General features: G+C 46.2%; 1 protein-coding gene across 3 annotated transcripts in view; it reads right to left on the reverse strand.

Annotated features, from left to right (window-relative positions):
• The window catches only part of OAT (ornithine aminotransferase), a 261,439-nt gene that overhangs the window by 63,223 nt on the left and 184,102 nt on the right, over window positions 1-14,114 (reverse strand). For all 3 annotated transcript variants that reach the window (XM_069612035.1, XM_069612037.1, XM_069612036.1), the window contains one exon: window positions 868-996. In XM_069612035.1, the coding sequence (XP_069468136.1) occupies window positions 868-996 (129 nt within the window). The remainder of the gene's footprint in view (window positions 1-867; window positions 997-14,114) is intronic.

Consider the following 14,114-nt stretch of genomic DNA (forward strand, 5'->3'; position numbering starts at 1 on the left):
TCAGGGAACTGTTTAAAATCAAAAACTACAAAACATTGCCCATTTATGGTTCCTAAATATAACTGTCACCGTCATACTACTGAAACCATAATTCAGCTACCGCAGGCAAAAAAAGGTGGCCCCCAGGGGTACTTCAGAGTTTATACTAGCACAGAGAACTTTGACAATGAAAAGGGGACAAAACAACATCTAAGCAAATTAGGGAAATATTTTGTCTTAAAGCTGCTTCAAAAGGAATCAACCTACAGGCAAAATATGAAGGGCTCAAAAATGAAACCAGAATCAAAATGTAGAGTGTAAACGACAGTGAAAGGCAGGGAGGCCGCAATGGGGAGACTTGTGTCCTCTATGGGGGGGGGGAGGTCGGGCTCGACATCCCTCAATGAGGTACTTCGTAGCAGCAGGGGGGTGGGTAGACCCGATCCATGGGGTTCAGAAGCTACAGGAAGGGGTTCCCATGGTTGTCTCGTACCATATGGGGATGAGGAGACCTAGTTTATGGTGGCCCAATACAACCGACAAATTCTTTACTTAAGCGTTTGGAAACAGCTGCTATTATCTCAAGTGCAACCTGGGTAAAAGATTCAACACTATTGGGGAGCTACCAACATGGTCTCCTACAAGACCACCCTGTGCCTGGTTTAAAAACAGTCCCTTCCCACATCACACCATTAACCCTTAGACGCTCCAGCAATGTAGTTGTAGAACACAGGATTCCAAGATTGGCATCTCCTCATCCCAGCTCCCCTCCTTACTGAAAGGAGGGCGGTGCTACAGTGCGACCCACCTCCCCACCAAACCTGTGCTAATACAAGATCCCACACTGCAGATACTAGCCGACCAGAAAGCAATAGCAATCATACTTACAGGATAGAAGCCTCCAGACAGCGCCTTGCCCAGGACCACAATGTCAGGATTGACGCTCTCGTGGTGCACGGCCAGCAGCTTCCCCGTCCGGCCCAATCCAGTCTGTACCTCATCAGCGATGAACAGCACCTGCCACGAAGAACAGGAGAATCAATACAAGTCTCCACAAGGCGGGTAAGGACAACCTGCACGTGCATAGACGGGCCTTGCTATGAGAAACCTGGTGGCAGGCCATTATTCCTGCACTCTTGGCTCCTCCTTCAGATACTTGCGAGTGGCATCCTCATGCAATTTAAATAAAGCAGGATCAGATCTCAGGTTAAGGGGGAGGATCAAGTGCACCCGGTCGGTTGAGACTGAGGTAAGTGCAGAGAGAGCCACTCTTGGGTTCATTTCTCATGTGCATTGAGTGGGTGGGGTGTAGGGCCCTGGGGCAAGTGCGAGGGAGGATTGGTGGGGGTACCGGGGACAAGTGAGTCTGAGGTACACCCGGCGGCCAGTTAGCATGCTGTACGGAGGAGGAGGGAGAGAGGGAAAGAGGGAAAAAGCCGAGAGCTAAGTTAGCTAGAGAGAGAGAAGGAAGAGCAGAAGAGGAAGTCTTGAGGAGTTTCTGGAATTTAAGGTGATCTGGCACAAAATGGAGGGCGGCAGGGAGGCTATTCCACAAAGGGGCACCTGCTGAGGAAGGATCTCCCTCCAAATCCCTGCTTGGAGAACCGGCTCACTCGCGAGGGCTCGTGAGGGACAGTATTTAAGTACATTGTTGCAGGTAGGTGGGTCCCAGGCCCCAGAAAGCCTTGTGAACAATGCAAGGGGTCTTGAATTTTATCCTTGCCACCACAGGGAGCCAGTGAAGGGATTTCAGTGCCGTAGAGATGTGGTCCCTGGGCTTGAGGCCAAGGATAAGTCTTGCGGTTCTGTTCTGGATGAGTTGCAGAGGGCGCAGCGCAGAAGGGAGGTTCAGGAAGAGGCTGTTGCCATAGTTCAGCCTGGAGAGAACCAGAGCTCTGGAGACAGTGAGCCTCTCGGGTAAAATGAGAAACAGTAGAGTACCTCTCATGAGGTGTAGCTGATAGACTTTCTAGAGATGTCTGAAATGTGAGAGGAGAAGGAGAGAGCGAGTCTAAGAGGACACCAAGGTTTCTTGCTTCACAGGTGGGTGCGGGCGCCGGGCCAAAGGAGGTCGGCCAGAGGGAAATAGGGAAAGCGGGTGAATGAGTCCCAATGAAAATTATCTCAGTCTTAGTGGCGTTGAAGCAGAGGTCATTTGCAGCACACCAAGACTGAATAACAGACAGACAGATATGAGTGAGGAGGAGGCAGTGTCAGGTTTCCACATTATGTTGTTCACATTTTCAGGGGTTCTGGGAAATGTGGGCGTTTCAAGAATTCATTCTGGAGTAGTAGAAGGGGAGGTATGTTTAAGTACTAGGTTGGGTTGAGAGAGGAGTTCTGGGTAGCAGTTTTGGTTTTAAGGTTGGTTATCCTTATTCGGGAAGGCTTAGCTTTCCCTGGCCAAGATGGTGGATCTACACCACAGCAGTGATTGGTTCAGACATTGTTTTGTCACTTGGAAGCATTCGTGAAATTCTAAACTGCCTTTCATTTCATTTTAGTTTTCATCTGACTAGGTCATAATATGTCTTACCAAAGAACACGGAACACAAGAGATCACCTACAATTCAGGAAACTCATCAAATCCTGGCTCTTCGCCCCATAACCAGAAAGAATGCCCATGGGGACATACACTTGGGAACTAGGCTGACATAGGAACCTACCCTGACTCCCCAAGTCATCAACCCTTATAAAGTAAGGCTATACAGATCTACAACATATCCACTTGTCAATTAAAAGACAAACCACATCGATTCATACCAAAGAAAACCCACAGATCAATAGGGAGGGAGAGCAAAGCATGACCCAGCAATTACACCTGGCCCACCTTGTAAACACGGGCAGCAATGGACCACCAACAGCAAATAAATAGGAAGGAGGTGGGAATGATAATATAACACCACTATCAGGGTTAATGCCTGCCCTTCTGGGTGTACTAAGCTCCATAACTTAGCTGGAGGCCAGCCTCACCACTGCCCCAAAACTAGACAGTCAGGAAAGGGAAGAGAAAGAATATACCCACCAATGGACCACAGAGTAAATAGAAAGGAGCAGGTGAATGATAATTTAACACCATCAAACTAGGGGATAATGCTCGCCCAACTGCGGGGTACTAAGCCCAAATAGATTTGCAAGAAACCAGCCATGGTTTCGCCCCAGAAACTAGACAGGTTGTCATACTGGGTAGGTCTATTCTTTCTTTTGCTTTACTAACTGATACAAGGATTAAGAGGCATATAACCCACTGACCAAAACCTCACATTTCTGCATATTAATTCACACAAAATCCCACACAACCACCTTCTACAGCAAACCGCACAGACTTGACCACAACAACAGTCAATACATAGATCGTGCACGCCAGGCCTCGCTTCAATCCTATATACACACTCAAGCTCCGCACACAGTGAACACCGAACTGAAGTTGCCAACAGTACACCACTTTCTCACTTTCCTACGCCCTCTTCACCCACTAACCCAACCCCATCTCTTGGTTTACAGAATCGCCTGGAGACGAACTCGGTTGGTGATGGTGCACTATATAAATACCTTTAACATTAAAACATGGATGTGTTGCTGTCTGTAAGGACTAGAACAGTTTTCCCCTGCAGTTGTTGGAAAAGCTTTAGGGATTTGAAAACTGCTAGAAGCTTGAATAGGTTAATCAGTTTGCTTGCCCCCGACTGTCCACGTGCCGCAAGCCATCTGGTGGAGAAGGCGAGCACCCCGCCTGACAGTAATGAGTATGAGCCTCTACTGTTCGGGTGATGAACGATTTCCCCTTTCCCTTGTCCACCGCTGCAGTGATAGCACAAGGGCTTTTGAGACAACCACTAGATCGTCCTACTGACTGCTTGCTTGACACGATTGGCTCTAGAGCCACTCTTGCATCGGACACATGTGCAGGCAGGCATGTGGCACTAGGAAAATGCATAAGCCATCATTCCCATTGGCAGTATCAGCTTTCTGTACAGTTACCTGACGACCGGCTATATATATTGAGGGATTTGGAACAACATGGTTTGGAGCCTCGGAGGGAAAGACAAGGCAGTGTTCTGACTGAATTAGAGCTCCCAGAAATTGCTCTACTTGGTTGGGGACAAGGCTTGATTTTTTTCTCATAGAGAACCCCACTTCGAAGAGCAGATTGTTGGGGAGAATTTTTCATTTCAGTGCTAAATTCTTCCCCACCTTAGAGACCCATCCCTTTTGGTGGACTTAGGATATTTTAATTGCAACTCCTGAGTGAGTGGGACCTCTCACTCGTGCATTTCCCCCAAATTTGGATTTTGTGTTTTCACTGTTTTTAGAGTCTGACAAACTCCATAGACATCTACTTTTTGTATAGCGACACAGCACCTTCAGAGCAGGGTCACTGAGAAATCCTTTTTTCTCTTCAGGTTTAAATATCTCTTGTGTGACCTACCGTTCCCAAGAATAGTAAAGTGAAATTGACTTTACTTACCTTTTCACTTTGTAGGTCCAGCACACACCATCTTATGTGGAGTGCTCAGGGGTTACTTAGTAGCCCCTTATCCTACTTTCGCTGGTGGCAAGGGTTTACGTTTTCCTACCACTGTGCTTTTCTACTGCTGGCTGAACCCTCAGCTGCAGTACAACACCCATGGGTGACCATTGGCCCCAGTCTTCTTTTTTCGCCATTTTCTGTTTGAGAGGTCTTTGTTGGTCTTGCCTTTGGCAGGCTTCAGCTCTGAAGCCCGCCTCTGGCTCCAGTGTGTCGGGAAAGCAGGATGTGAGGGAGGGTCCCAAAACTCCTGTGTCCTTTGTCTCTAGGAGTGCCTGAACAAAACAAATCCCGATTGGCCGGCTGGCTGTCCTTAAAGGACAGACAGCATAGGCTGTGCATGAATGGGCAAACTTGCTTAAAAAGCGAGGGTTTTGGGACTACAGGCAGAGCCGACCACTGGAAGAAACAATCGAAGAAGATACCGAGAAGAGAAGCGTGCTGCAACCTCCTGGACCTCTTTTTGCGCAGTGAAGTCCTGCTGCTGTGCCGACCCTTTTTCACCTCGACAGAGAAGCTCCGGATGGACTTCTTCCCTTGGATTAGTGAGGCTAACTAACCCGAGACAAACTCCACTTTGGCGCAATCCCCCGAATGCTGTGCCTCTCCATTGCTGCAGAAGCCCAATGCCAGGGGTCGAGTGTCCATAACTGAGCGCAACATCTGCCGCGGTACAAATCCAGCTTAGAGCTCCAGGAGCCTCCTAAGGACCCTCCAGAAGCAGTAAATCCATAGTCCCCTCAGAGTGCAGGACCGAGGGAGCAAGGAAAGTCCAACCTATGTCAACCGTTCTGCATCTGTCCCGTTTATCCAAAGTGCTGAAACCGCAAAGTGCTGCTGAAACGAAGAAACCCTGTAGCTGCCGACCACCTTCCCGAGTACTGCTGCATGAGCCCTCCAGACACCTTCCCTCTTGTCCCCACGACTGAGGCTCAGGAACTAGGACCCACTTGGCTGTATCAAGATGGAATCCAGCTGGACCCCTTTCTTCTAACCAAAAGGGACTTTTTCGGTCTTGGCGGTACTTACCTTCTTGCCTCAAGTCGTGCCAACTCCTTGCTTACACAGAGTTAATTTCAACTCCCTTTACACAGGCTTAACAGCTTCTGTTTCTACAAGTGATTTTTCTGAACTCTGATTTTGTGCAAGACTTTTATCCAAGAAACGCATCAGAACTTTAGACTGTGTCCAAATGACTTTGGCTGTCCTGGCTCCCTAAAGGCACCTTTCCGAATCCATTGACTTTGTCATTGCGTGTCCCCCATAGGGGGTAGCTTCTTGAATACTGTTACTGCTGGGAAAGGCATAGCTAGACTTCACTGGAGGATTCAGCTGTCCTCACATTTTCTGAGAAACTGTTCTAACCTTTTTGCTTCCCTAACCCTTCCTTTCTGCAACTCAGAATCTACAAAAGTATATTCTTGTGATATATAAATGCAAATACTATCCTTGTTATTGAAGTCACCTCAGGGTGTGGGAGAAGTGTATTGAACATATCCAAAGAGTATTCACCAGCTTTATTGATTCTGAAAAGTACATTTCGAAGCTTACTTGAACTGTTACAATCAATTGCCTTTTTAAAGAATGCTTATTTAAAACTGATGTTAATTAAATCATTATTTATAACTAAAACCTTGAGTATAATGGTTACTTTTATGGACCGATGTCATCTGTACAGCTCTATAGCTCACATTTACCTCTTGAGATAGGCCTGGCTGCTCAGTCACACTACCAACTTGTGTAGTGCAGACCTATACCAAAAGGTGGGTTACCTAATGCCAAGCAGAGGTCTTGTGCAGTCGCACACAGTGTGCCTGCCCCAATTCTTACCAAACAGACTGACAGTAGTGTGGGTGTTCTCTAGACAAGCCCGGTGCGTCTCCTGTTATTATCCAGTCATCTAGATATGGTTACACCGGAATGGACTGCCTGCGTAAGTGAGCTGCTGCCACTGCCGGAACTTTGGCAAAAAACCCTTGGCACCGAGACAATACCGAAGGGGAGGACTTTGAATTGATAGAGTGTCTCCCATTTGGAGGACAGCCATCCTGCTGTGCGATTGATAGCTAGGTTGCAAATGAATGGGAGAAACCTGCATAAAAAAGGCAAGGCTTTTTGGCTTGGAGGGCAGTATCGTCCACTGGACGAAGGAATCCGAAAGAGAACTTGGAAGAGACACCTGCTGCAACTCCTGGACAGTTTGCCCGTTGAAGGCCTGCTGCAATGCTGAAGCTCAGAATTCGCCTTGACAAGAGAAGTCCTGCAAAGGACGACTTCTCCCGTTGGGTTGGTGGAACCAATCGACCCAAAGTAAGCCTGACTGGACATCCTCTCGGAGCTGTCTGTACTTCCATTGCTGCTGCAGGAACCATTTGCCGGGGAGAGGAGCACCAGAATAGAGTGTCGTTTTTAAGTCAGATCCGAGCTCCAAGAACATCCTCCAGACTCATGAAGCAGGACTGACCAAGCCTGAGCCACTTCAGAGTGCTGGGCCACAGATGCGAGGCGATCTGAAGTTTGCCCATTGCTGCCGCCGACCTTCCATTCGTAGTGCACGAGTCCCCAGACATCCTCTCTCTCTCTTGTCCCCACGACTGAGGTCCAGGAACAACATGCTCTGCAGACCTACATAGGAGCAGAAGCCAGCTGGAACCAATTCAAACCAAAAGGTACTGTAAAACTAAGGGGACTTGCCTCTTGTGTAGCCTTGCTAGTTCTCAGTGGAGACTTGTCTTAGTTGCTTTTGCAGAGTTGTTTGCAGCTTTGCCCCTGACAAGCCTCCCAGCTTGTGGCCCTACAGTGATTTCATTTTCTACAAAGACTTCTAAAACATTATGCAAGACTTTTTACTTACCTGCAATAAGTGCTGGTCGGGAGTGGCAGTCCTGCAGCGAGTTCTACCCTGCAGTGTGTCTTCCCTGTCTATCCTTATTCAGAGGAGGAGTTTCTGCACTACCTACAAGTGAGCAGCAGCCCGCGGAGCAGACACCGAGTGGCGGAGATTGGCAGTCCTGCAGTCATGGCTGCTAGGACTGTCAGACAAACTCACCCCCCGACGAAGAAAGGCGCTGGCTGCACAATACGCACCTTCATCCTGAGCCACTACAAGAGTCAACCAGCTCGCCTGAAGGAGGTACAAAGCGAAAGAAAGGAAAATTGCTCAAAGGCGACGCTCCAAGAAGCAAAGAGAAAAGCTATGGAAAACTTCCAACAAGCAAGGCTCTGATGGCCCCTGCACAACGCTGCAGCCTGTAACCGGGACAAAGACTCCGCCTGTCCTGCCCACAATTAGCAAAGTCCTCGAAACAAGCAACCATACCTCGAATCACGTGACATCACCAAATGGCTCGCTTACCCGTGACTCCCGGAGGGGAGACCGGGGCGGCGTTGCCGCGGAGAGGTTCCGGTGGTTCTTCCTTGTGGGGCGAGACATCGGAGGCCGCCGGAGCAGAGATCCGAGAGAGCGTCAGCCCTGCCAACAGGGGAGGGGTGACTAGGGTGGCAACAGGCGCTGGAGATGTGCGCGCGCGCGCCTCACAGTGCAGGCTCAGGTCCACTGCAATTCAGAAATAATTCCAATGGACAAGCTACCCAGCGAGCCTACAGTTACACCATTGGTAAACGCGCCTGGGCTAACACTTCATGAAAAACTCCAGCAACAAATTGGGATGTGAAGGTCTGAGGCTATTCGGGAAACGAGGAAACACTTCTGACAGCTTATCAAAAGAAGCGCCAAAGACAGTTCCCTTTAGTTCAACAAGCAAGAGGAAAAAACAGAAGAACTGACAAGACCTACAAAAAGGAAGCGTGCGAACCCCAAAAGAAAGCCAAAAGGAGAAGGCTCTCTATTGACACGAAGCGGAAACGGTCCGAAAAATAGCAGGTCCCAAAATCCCCTGACAAGTTTTTTCAACAACCAGTCTAACCCTCGTACAGTTCGTGGGTTGGAGTTAAATGACTGAAATCCTGGAAGCAATATTAGATTGCCAGCCTATCTCCAAACTAAGAAGGTTGAAGAGCCAAACATACCAACTTCGAAACCATCTGCATTTTTGCCTAAAGATCAGGTCCCGCCCTCCCAAACTGTATGCCCTTTGGGAAGCAAAATGACTGCTGACCCACAGATAAACACTGAACTGCAAGAACTGGGAGCGGAGGACTCTATTCCCGACAATCGACCCAGGAGTTGTCGAGTCACTAGATCACTCAATCTAGCCACGCTAAGCTAAAATGAAGCAGGAACAGTAAAGACCTACATACTCTGAGGGTTTTATTAACAAAACCCTCAGAGATAACCGTATTGAAGGACAAATTCATCAGTCCTGGTGGCCATCTACCCCGAACAGTTAACCCGGCGACGCCTTCTAGCCCCTCTTCTGAATTAAATAAACTAAAATAAAAAGACAATTCGGAAGTTCTATTACCGGAGGTAATTCAGTAAAGAACTACCCCCTCCACACTAAACGACATCAAAAGCCCTCTTTCAGTCACGATTTCTAGGAGTAGCAAGAAATGCTCAGGCAGTCGAGGGAAACTATCCACCTTTGCCCCCCTCCCGTGGTGTGCACAGAAGACTTTCCCTGGACCTTCCATCTACTAAGAGTCACTGAACATCCTCCCTTGTGCCGTGCCTTCGCCTTCCCTTATATCACCAATCAAACAAAGCTCAGGGGTCATTACCTAAAGAGACGCCATTGAAAAAACCTGATATTTTCTCGATCATGTCAGCCATCACTATAGCACTAGCTCCTTTCACAAAACTTTATGAAACCCTGAATGACACCTCAAAAGGATCATACTACATTACAGGCAATGATCCACACCAAGTTGATCTACTTGGATGGCTACGTAATGGCATAAGAAGACAGAATGAAAACATTCCAAGCTCAAAACCATTGCAAAGTCCAACCGCAGACTCTAGAGATGGAAAGGGGTCCAAAGAATGATGGGCCTAGTTCGAGCAGAATAACGAGGGATGTGGCTGAACAAACTTTACCAGTCATCGATTTAACTACATCAGTTTCTCTGCACAACACTCAAACCCTCAACTAGCAAAAAAGACGCAAACACTCAAGAATGGTCGGGAAAAAGAAGTGCTATTTATAGTGGAGGATCTTGTCCAGCAGCAAACTGTAAGCTGCATCACTCAGCAAAACCCAGACCAGCCTTTTAAGATTTTTAAAAACTTAGGGAAAAAAAGAGCTATTAACGAGAAGGGACTAGCAAAAAACCACAGGGCAGAGACCCTGTCTGAACCATTAGAAGCCACATCATATGAAGCAACGCCTGAGAGTTCAAGACTGAATGCACGGTTTCCAGAAAAGCATGGAACTACAACAAAATCGATTAAAAAATAAAAAAAATAAAAAAATAAAAAAATCTATTCGGCACCCTCCTTCTCCAAAAACTACTGAGGATTTTATAGAACGTGAGATCCTTATGAACAGCCGCCAGCATCTTGTAGATTTATCCTCACTCCATCAAACCAGTGACGCCACCTAAAGAGAAACGTGACTTTCGCTCTTACCTCCAAGTCTACTCCCCAATACAGACGAGGAAACTTTTGATCAAAATTTGCTCTTCATTACGCTGGATGAACGCTGCAAAAACACACTGCGGCCAGATAGCCTGAAAAAAGTGGGCTCCTCGGATCGGCCTTTTTCTGGAACCCAAAAAAGATCAGCAGACAAGGTATATACTACACCTGTGCCAGATAAGATCAGACGGAGAGAAGCCATGAGATCCACAGACGCTCAGAACCAAAAAGAAAAAGGAGGCCAAAGAGACTCCTTACCAATCCAAGACAGAAAAATACCAAAAGGCCCCAACTTTAAATTAGAGACGAGATGGCTTTTTAAGCTGGAGCAAGTACAGGGCTTAACAGAAGCTCAGTGTTGACTTTATTTAACCATGTACCGAAATTAAGGCGGATAAAAAACAGGACAAAAATGGTGGACCTTAGCCATAGACATGGCAGAGCTCCAGCCTATTTACACATTTCATCAGGGTCGGCTAAAGACCTGTTGAGGCAGGAGACCAAAGATCTCTTAAGACTAAAGGTATGACCTTACTGAACCGCCCGATAGAGTGTCTATCGAGACAGGCTGAAACCCTTGATGACTGGAAGAACCCCAAAACGCTTTGACATTAGCAAAGGAAAAAACCAAAGAAAGGGCTAATCTGTGAGAAAGACTGCCTCAAAAGGACGATTCCCAAACAGTTAGCCCGTAAACAACTATCTGAAAAATGTGACTACGAGTCGCAAAACTTACATCAGAAGGACAGGTCACAAGTAAACAAAAGCAGCACGTTGATACGCCGGCAAAGGAGAGTAACATCCAACTGACTAATAAAATGAACAAAGCCTACCCAGACATGAAAAAAAAACAATTAGGCAAGACGTCCCAATACTGCCATCCTCAACGGAAACAAATGTCCACAAGCCGGCTACATCTGCCCTCTGGGCATGGCTTCCAAAAGCCTTAACAGCCAAGCGAAATAAATCGCAACTCAAGTACCAAGAGGACATTTAGTTGGAGCCGTGTATAACAGATACTGCCACGCTGGACCTAAGACTTTGCTCCTGGAACACAAGGGGTTTCCTACATTTAACCACAACTGGCGATGTAAACTTAAGTCAGTTCGATATCTTGTGTCTACAAGAAACTTGGCTCACGAAAGATCCTACTCTTGGTGGATATGAAGTCATCTTGACCCTGGCTAAAAAGAGCTCTATGGGTCGACCTTTGGGTCTCCTTATGGCCAGTCGTATTGGCTATGGCCTTAAGAGGGACAAAGTCTTGACGGCAAATCAAAATCTTCTAGCAGTCATTTTTATATGGAACCATTAAAACGAGGTAGATGAGACTGTGCAACCTACACCGATAGCCATTCGTATTGGAACCCTGCTAAAATTGAAGCCTCCATTTTTTTGATGGAAATCGAAAATACCATTGACGGGATCTTGGCTGTTCACCAAGTGTCTCATATTTTAATATGTGGAGACTTAAAAGTTACCTGTACACTCCACAAATCCGAATATAAACAGACATCACTGGAACAGAGTGTTCCTGTGGCTAAACCTAATGAAATCCAGAAACAGTTTTCCAAGTGCTGACCGTCTTCCGACTTGGACAAATAAAAACACAATCTACCACCGACCACATCTGAGTTTCCAGCACGTTCCTAGACCTGATCACGCTTTTTGAAGTGATCCAAACTAAGGCTAGTGACAACTTCTTGGAAGAGTATTCACGATTCAGTGAAAAAAAATTACCCACCAGCTCGATTTAAACTATCAGGGAAATACGAAGAACAGAACAAGTACAGCGAGACCAAATCTAATAAAATGGCACAATTCAAATGATTACGGTCCACTTTTAATAGCATTAAAAAAAACTGTTTAAACAAACGGCTGTCTTTTGCTCAGAAGAAACATACATACGATATTCTGTTGGTTCAAAGGCGACTAGAATATCGGAAAGAAATGAGAAATGCGTCCAAACTAGATATTGAACAAGCAACCACGGTTAGCCAAGAGGCAAAAAAAAAAAAAATCTACCGGACGTGGCTGAGATCACATCGAGCAAATATGTACCAACAAGACTCAGAAGCAGTACTTGCGTCATATGTACTAAAGAATTTTGGTCACTGCTAAACTCTTCCATGTCAAACAGAAGTGTAGCTGTCAGAAACAGCATTGGCGAAGAAACCTGGATGATGCATTTCAAGACACTATTCAAGCCACCTGAGGGCCAACCACTTCTTAAATCCATTAAAAGATCAACAACCTGGGAAAGATTAGATGACCAAGAAGACATACGTAACCTAGTTAAAAAAAAACTGAAAAATTCAAGAGCCCCAGGCCCCGAGGGCATTACCAACATAGACCTAAAAGCCCACCCTGAAGCCTGGTAGAAATGTATCAGCCAGGTCTTTGCAAGATGCTCAGAGTCCAAATCCATACCGGCCTCATTGACTACAGCCATCATAGTCCCCATTTACATGAAAGGCAACAGTAATGACCCCGCAAACCATCGCCCTATTGCGCTGCTAGACCCGATCGGAAAGCGCCATGTAATGACCAGTTCCAGTCGGGGTTTAAAAAGAATATGGGAACTACAGCTAACATCTTGTTAATAAGCACCCTGAAAAGCAAAGCGATGGAAGGAGGACCTAGATTGTACATTGGTTTCGTAGACTTTACCCAGGCCTTTGATAGGGTTGACAGGAGCCGCCTCTGGGACAAACTGAAGGCTGGGCCTGTCCAAAAGAAATCTTAGACCCCATCATAGTCCTACACAAAAACACTACCGTAAGAGTATGGCTTAATTGCCAAGGATCCCCATCGGCAATCATGCCGATTCAAAGGGGAGTCAAACAGGGGTGTCCATTGGCCCCTTCTCTCTTTTTGGCTTACCTCAGCGATTAGCAAACTTCAGAAGACGGTTAGATCATTTCCACCAGACTTAGGACTGCATGATGACCTAATCTTAAATCGACCAGACGCCAATAGGTCTACAGCGCCAACTTGATAACCTACTCCTATACACAACCAACAACTTGGAAGTCAACAAAGAAAAAACCAAAATAATGATTTCGGAAAAAAACAGGAATTTGGATAAGTCCAAATGGTAACTTGAATCATCTGAGATTGATCAAGTAAAGAGCTTCAAATACTTGGGTATAATTTTGGACAGGACAAAAAGGGAATCCGCAATGCAAGACGCCTTACGAGTAAAAATCAGAAAGCTGGCAACCCAAGGAAAAGCCATTGACAAAAATAAAAAATGTGGACGTTTCTCGTCAATACCAGCAATCGAATTCTATAAGATGAAAGTAGTACCCGCAATAACTTACGGTGCAGAGGCTATGCCATCGATAGAGTGAAATATGGCCTAAACTCGAAGCGCATTATTGGAGGACAGTCCTTGGCCTACCTACTTCCACACCAGTTTAGTTAATGCAAAGAAAATTGAGTCTCTCCCATCCCTGCAAGGGTCACTGAACTACAACTCCCTGATGTTGTTCAGGAAATGTTTGATTCCTACGAGAATGCTACCATACAGATTGATCAACTCAGAAATGGAAAAAACTCTACCAACAAGGTCCTACAATCTTGGAGGGCAGGTAACAACGCCCTCCTAAACTCGATTGAGAGTGGAGAGGAAGAACTGGTGAACAACCCGGCTAAAGTCCTTAAAAAAAAAGAATCTAAGAATTAGATTGGATTCAGACTCTGGCAAAAGCTTCAGAAAGTAAATTAACTTCTCACTCGCCTCCACATGTAAAGAAATTGAGCGAACTACAGAGCTTCAAACAATTTCCAAGTAGGCAAGCTAGAAACCTTCTACGAGCTAGACTGAATCTACTACCCACCAACGAAATCAAAGCTATTTGAGGCCTCTAGTTTCAACTACTGCCGACTTTGTCAAAAACCAAACGAAAAAAAGAGACCATTCGTCACCTACTTAAACCAGGTCAGCATACATGAAATATTTCTCGTCTGACCTCTCAGTCGAGGATGAAAATTGCTGGTGGTCTAGGATAAGTGGAGACAAACCGACCTGGATAATGGCAACGTTTAAAATTCTTCAGCACTCAATGG

The sequence above is a fragment of the Ambystoma mexicanum genome, chromosome 8 (assembly GCF_040938575.1).
Source record: "Ambystoma mexicanum isolate Mex_15411 chromosome 8, UKY_AmexF1_1, whole genome shotgun sequence".
Taxonomy (NCBI): Eukaryota; Metazoa; Chordata; class Amphibia; order Caudata; family Ambystomatidae; genus Ambystoma; species Ambystoma mexicanum.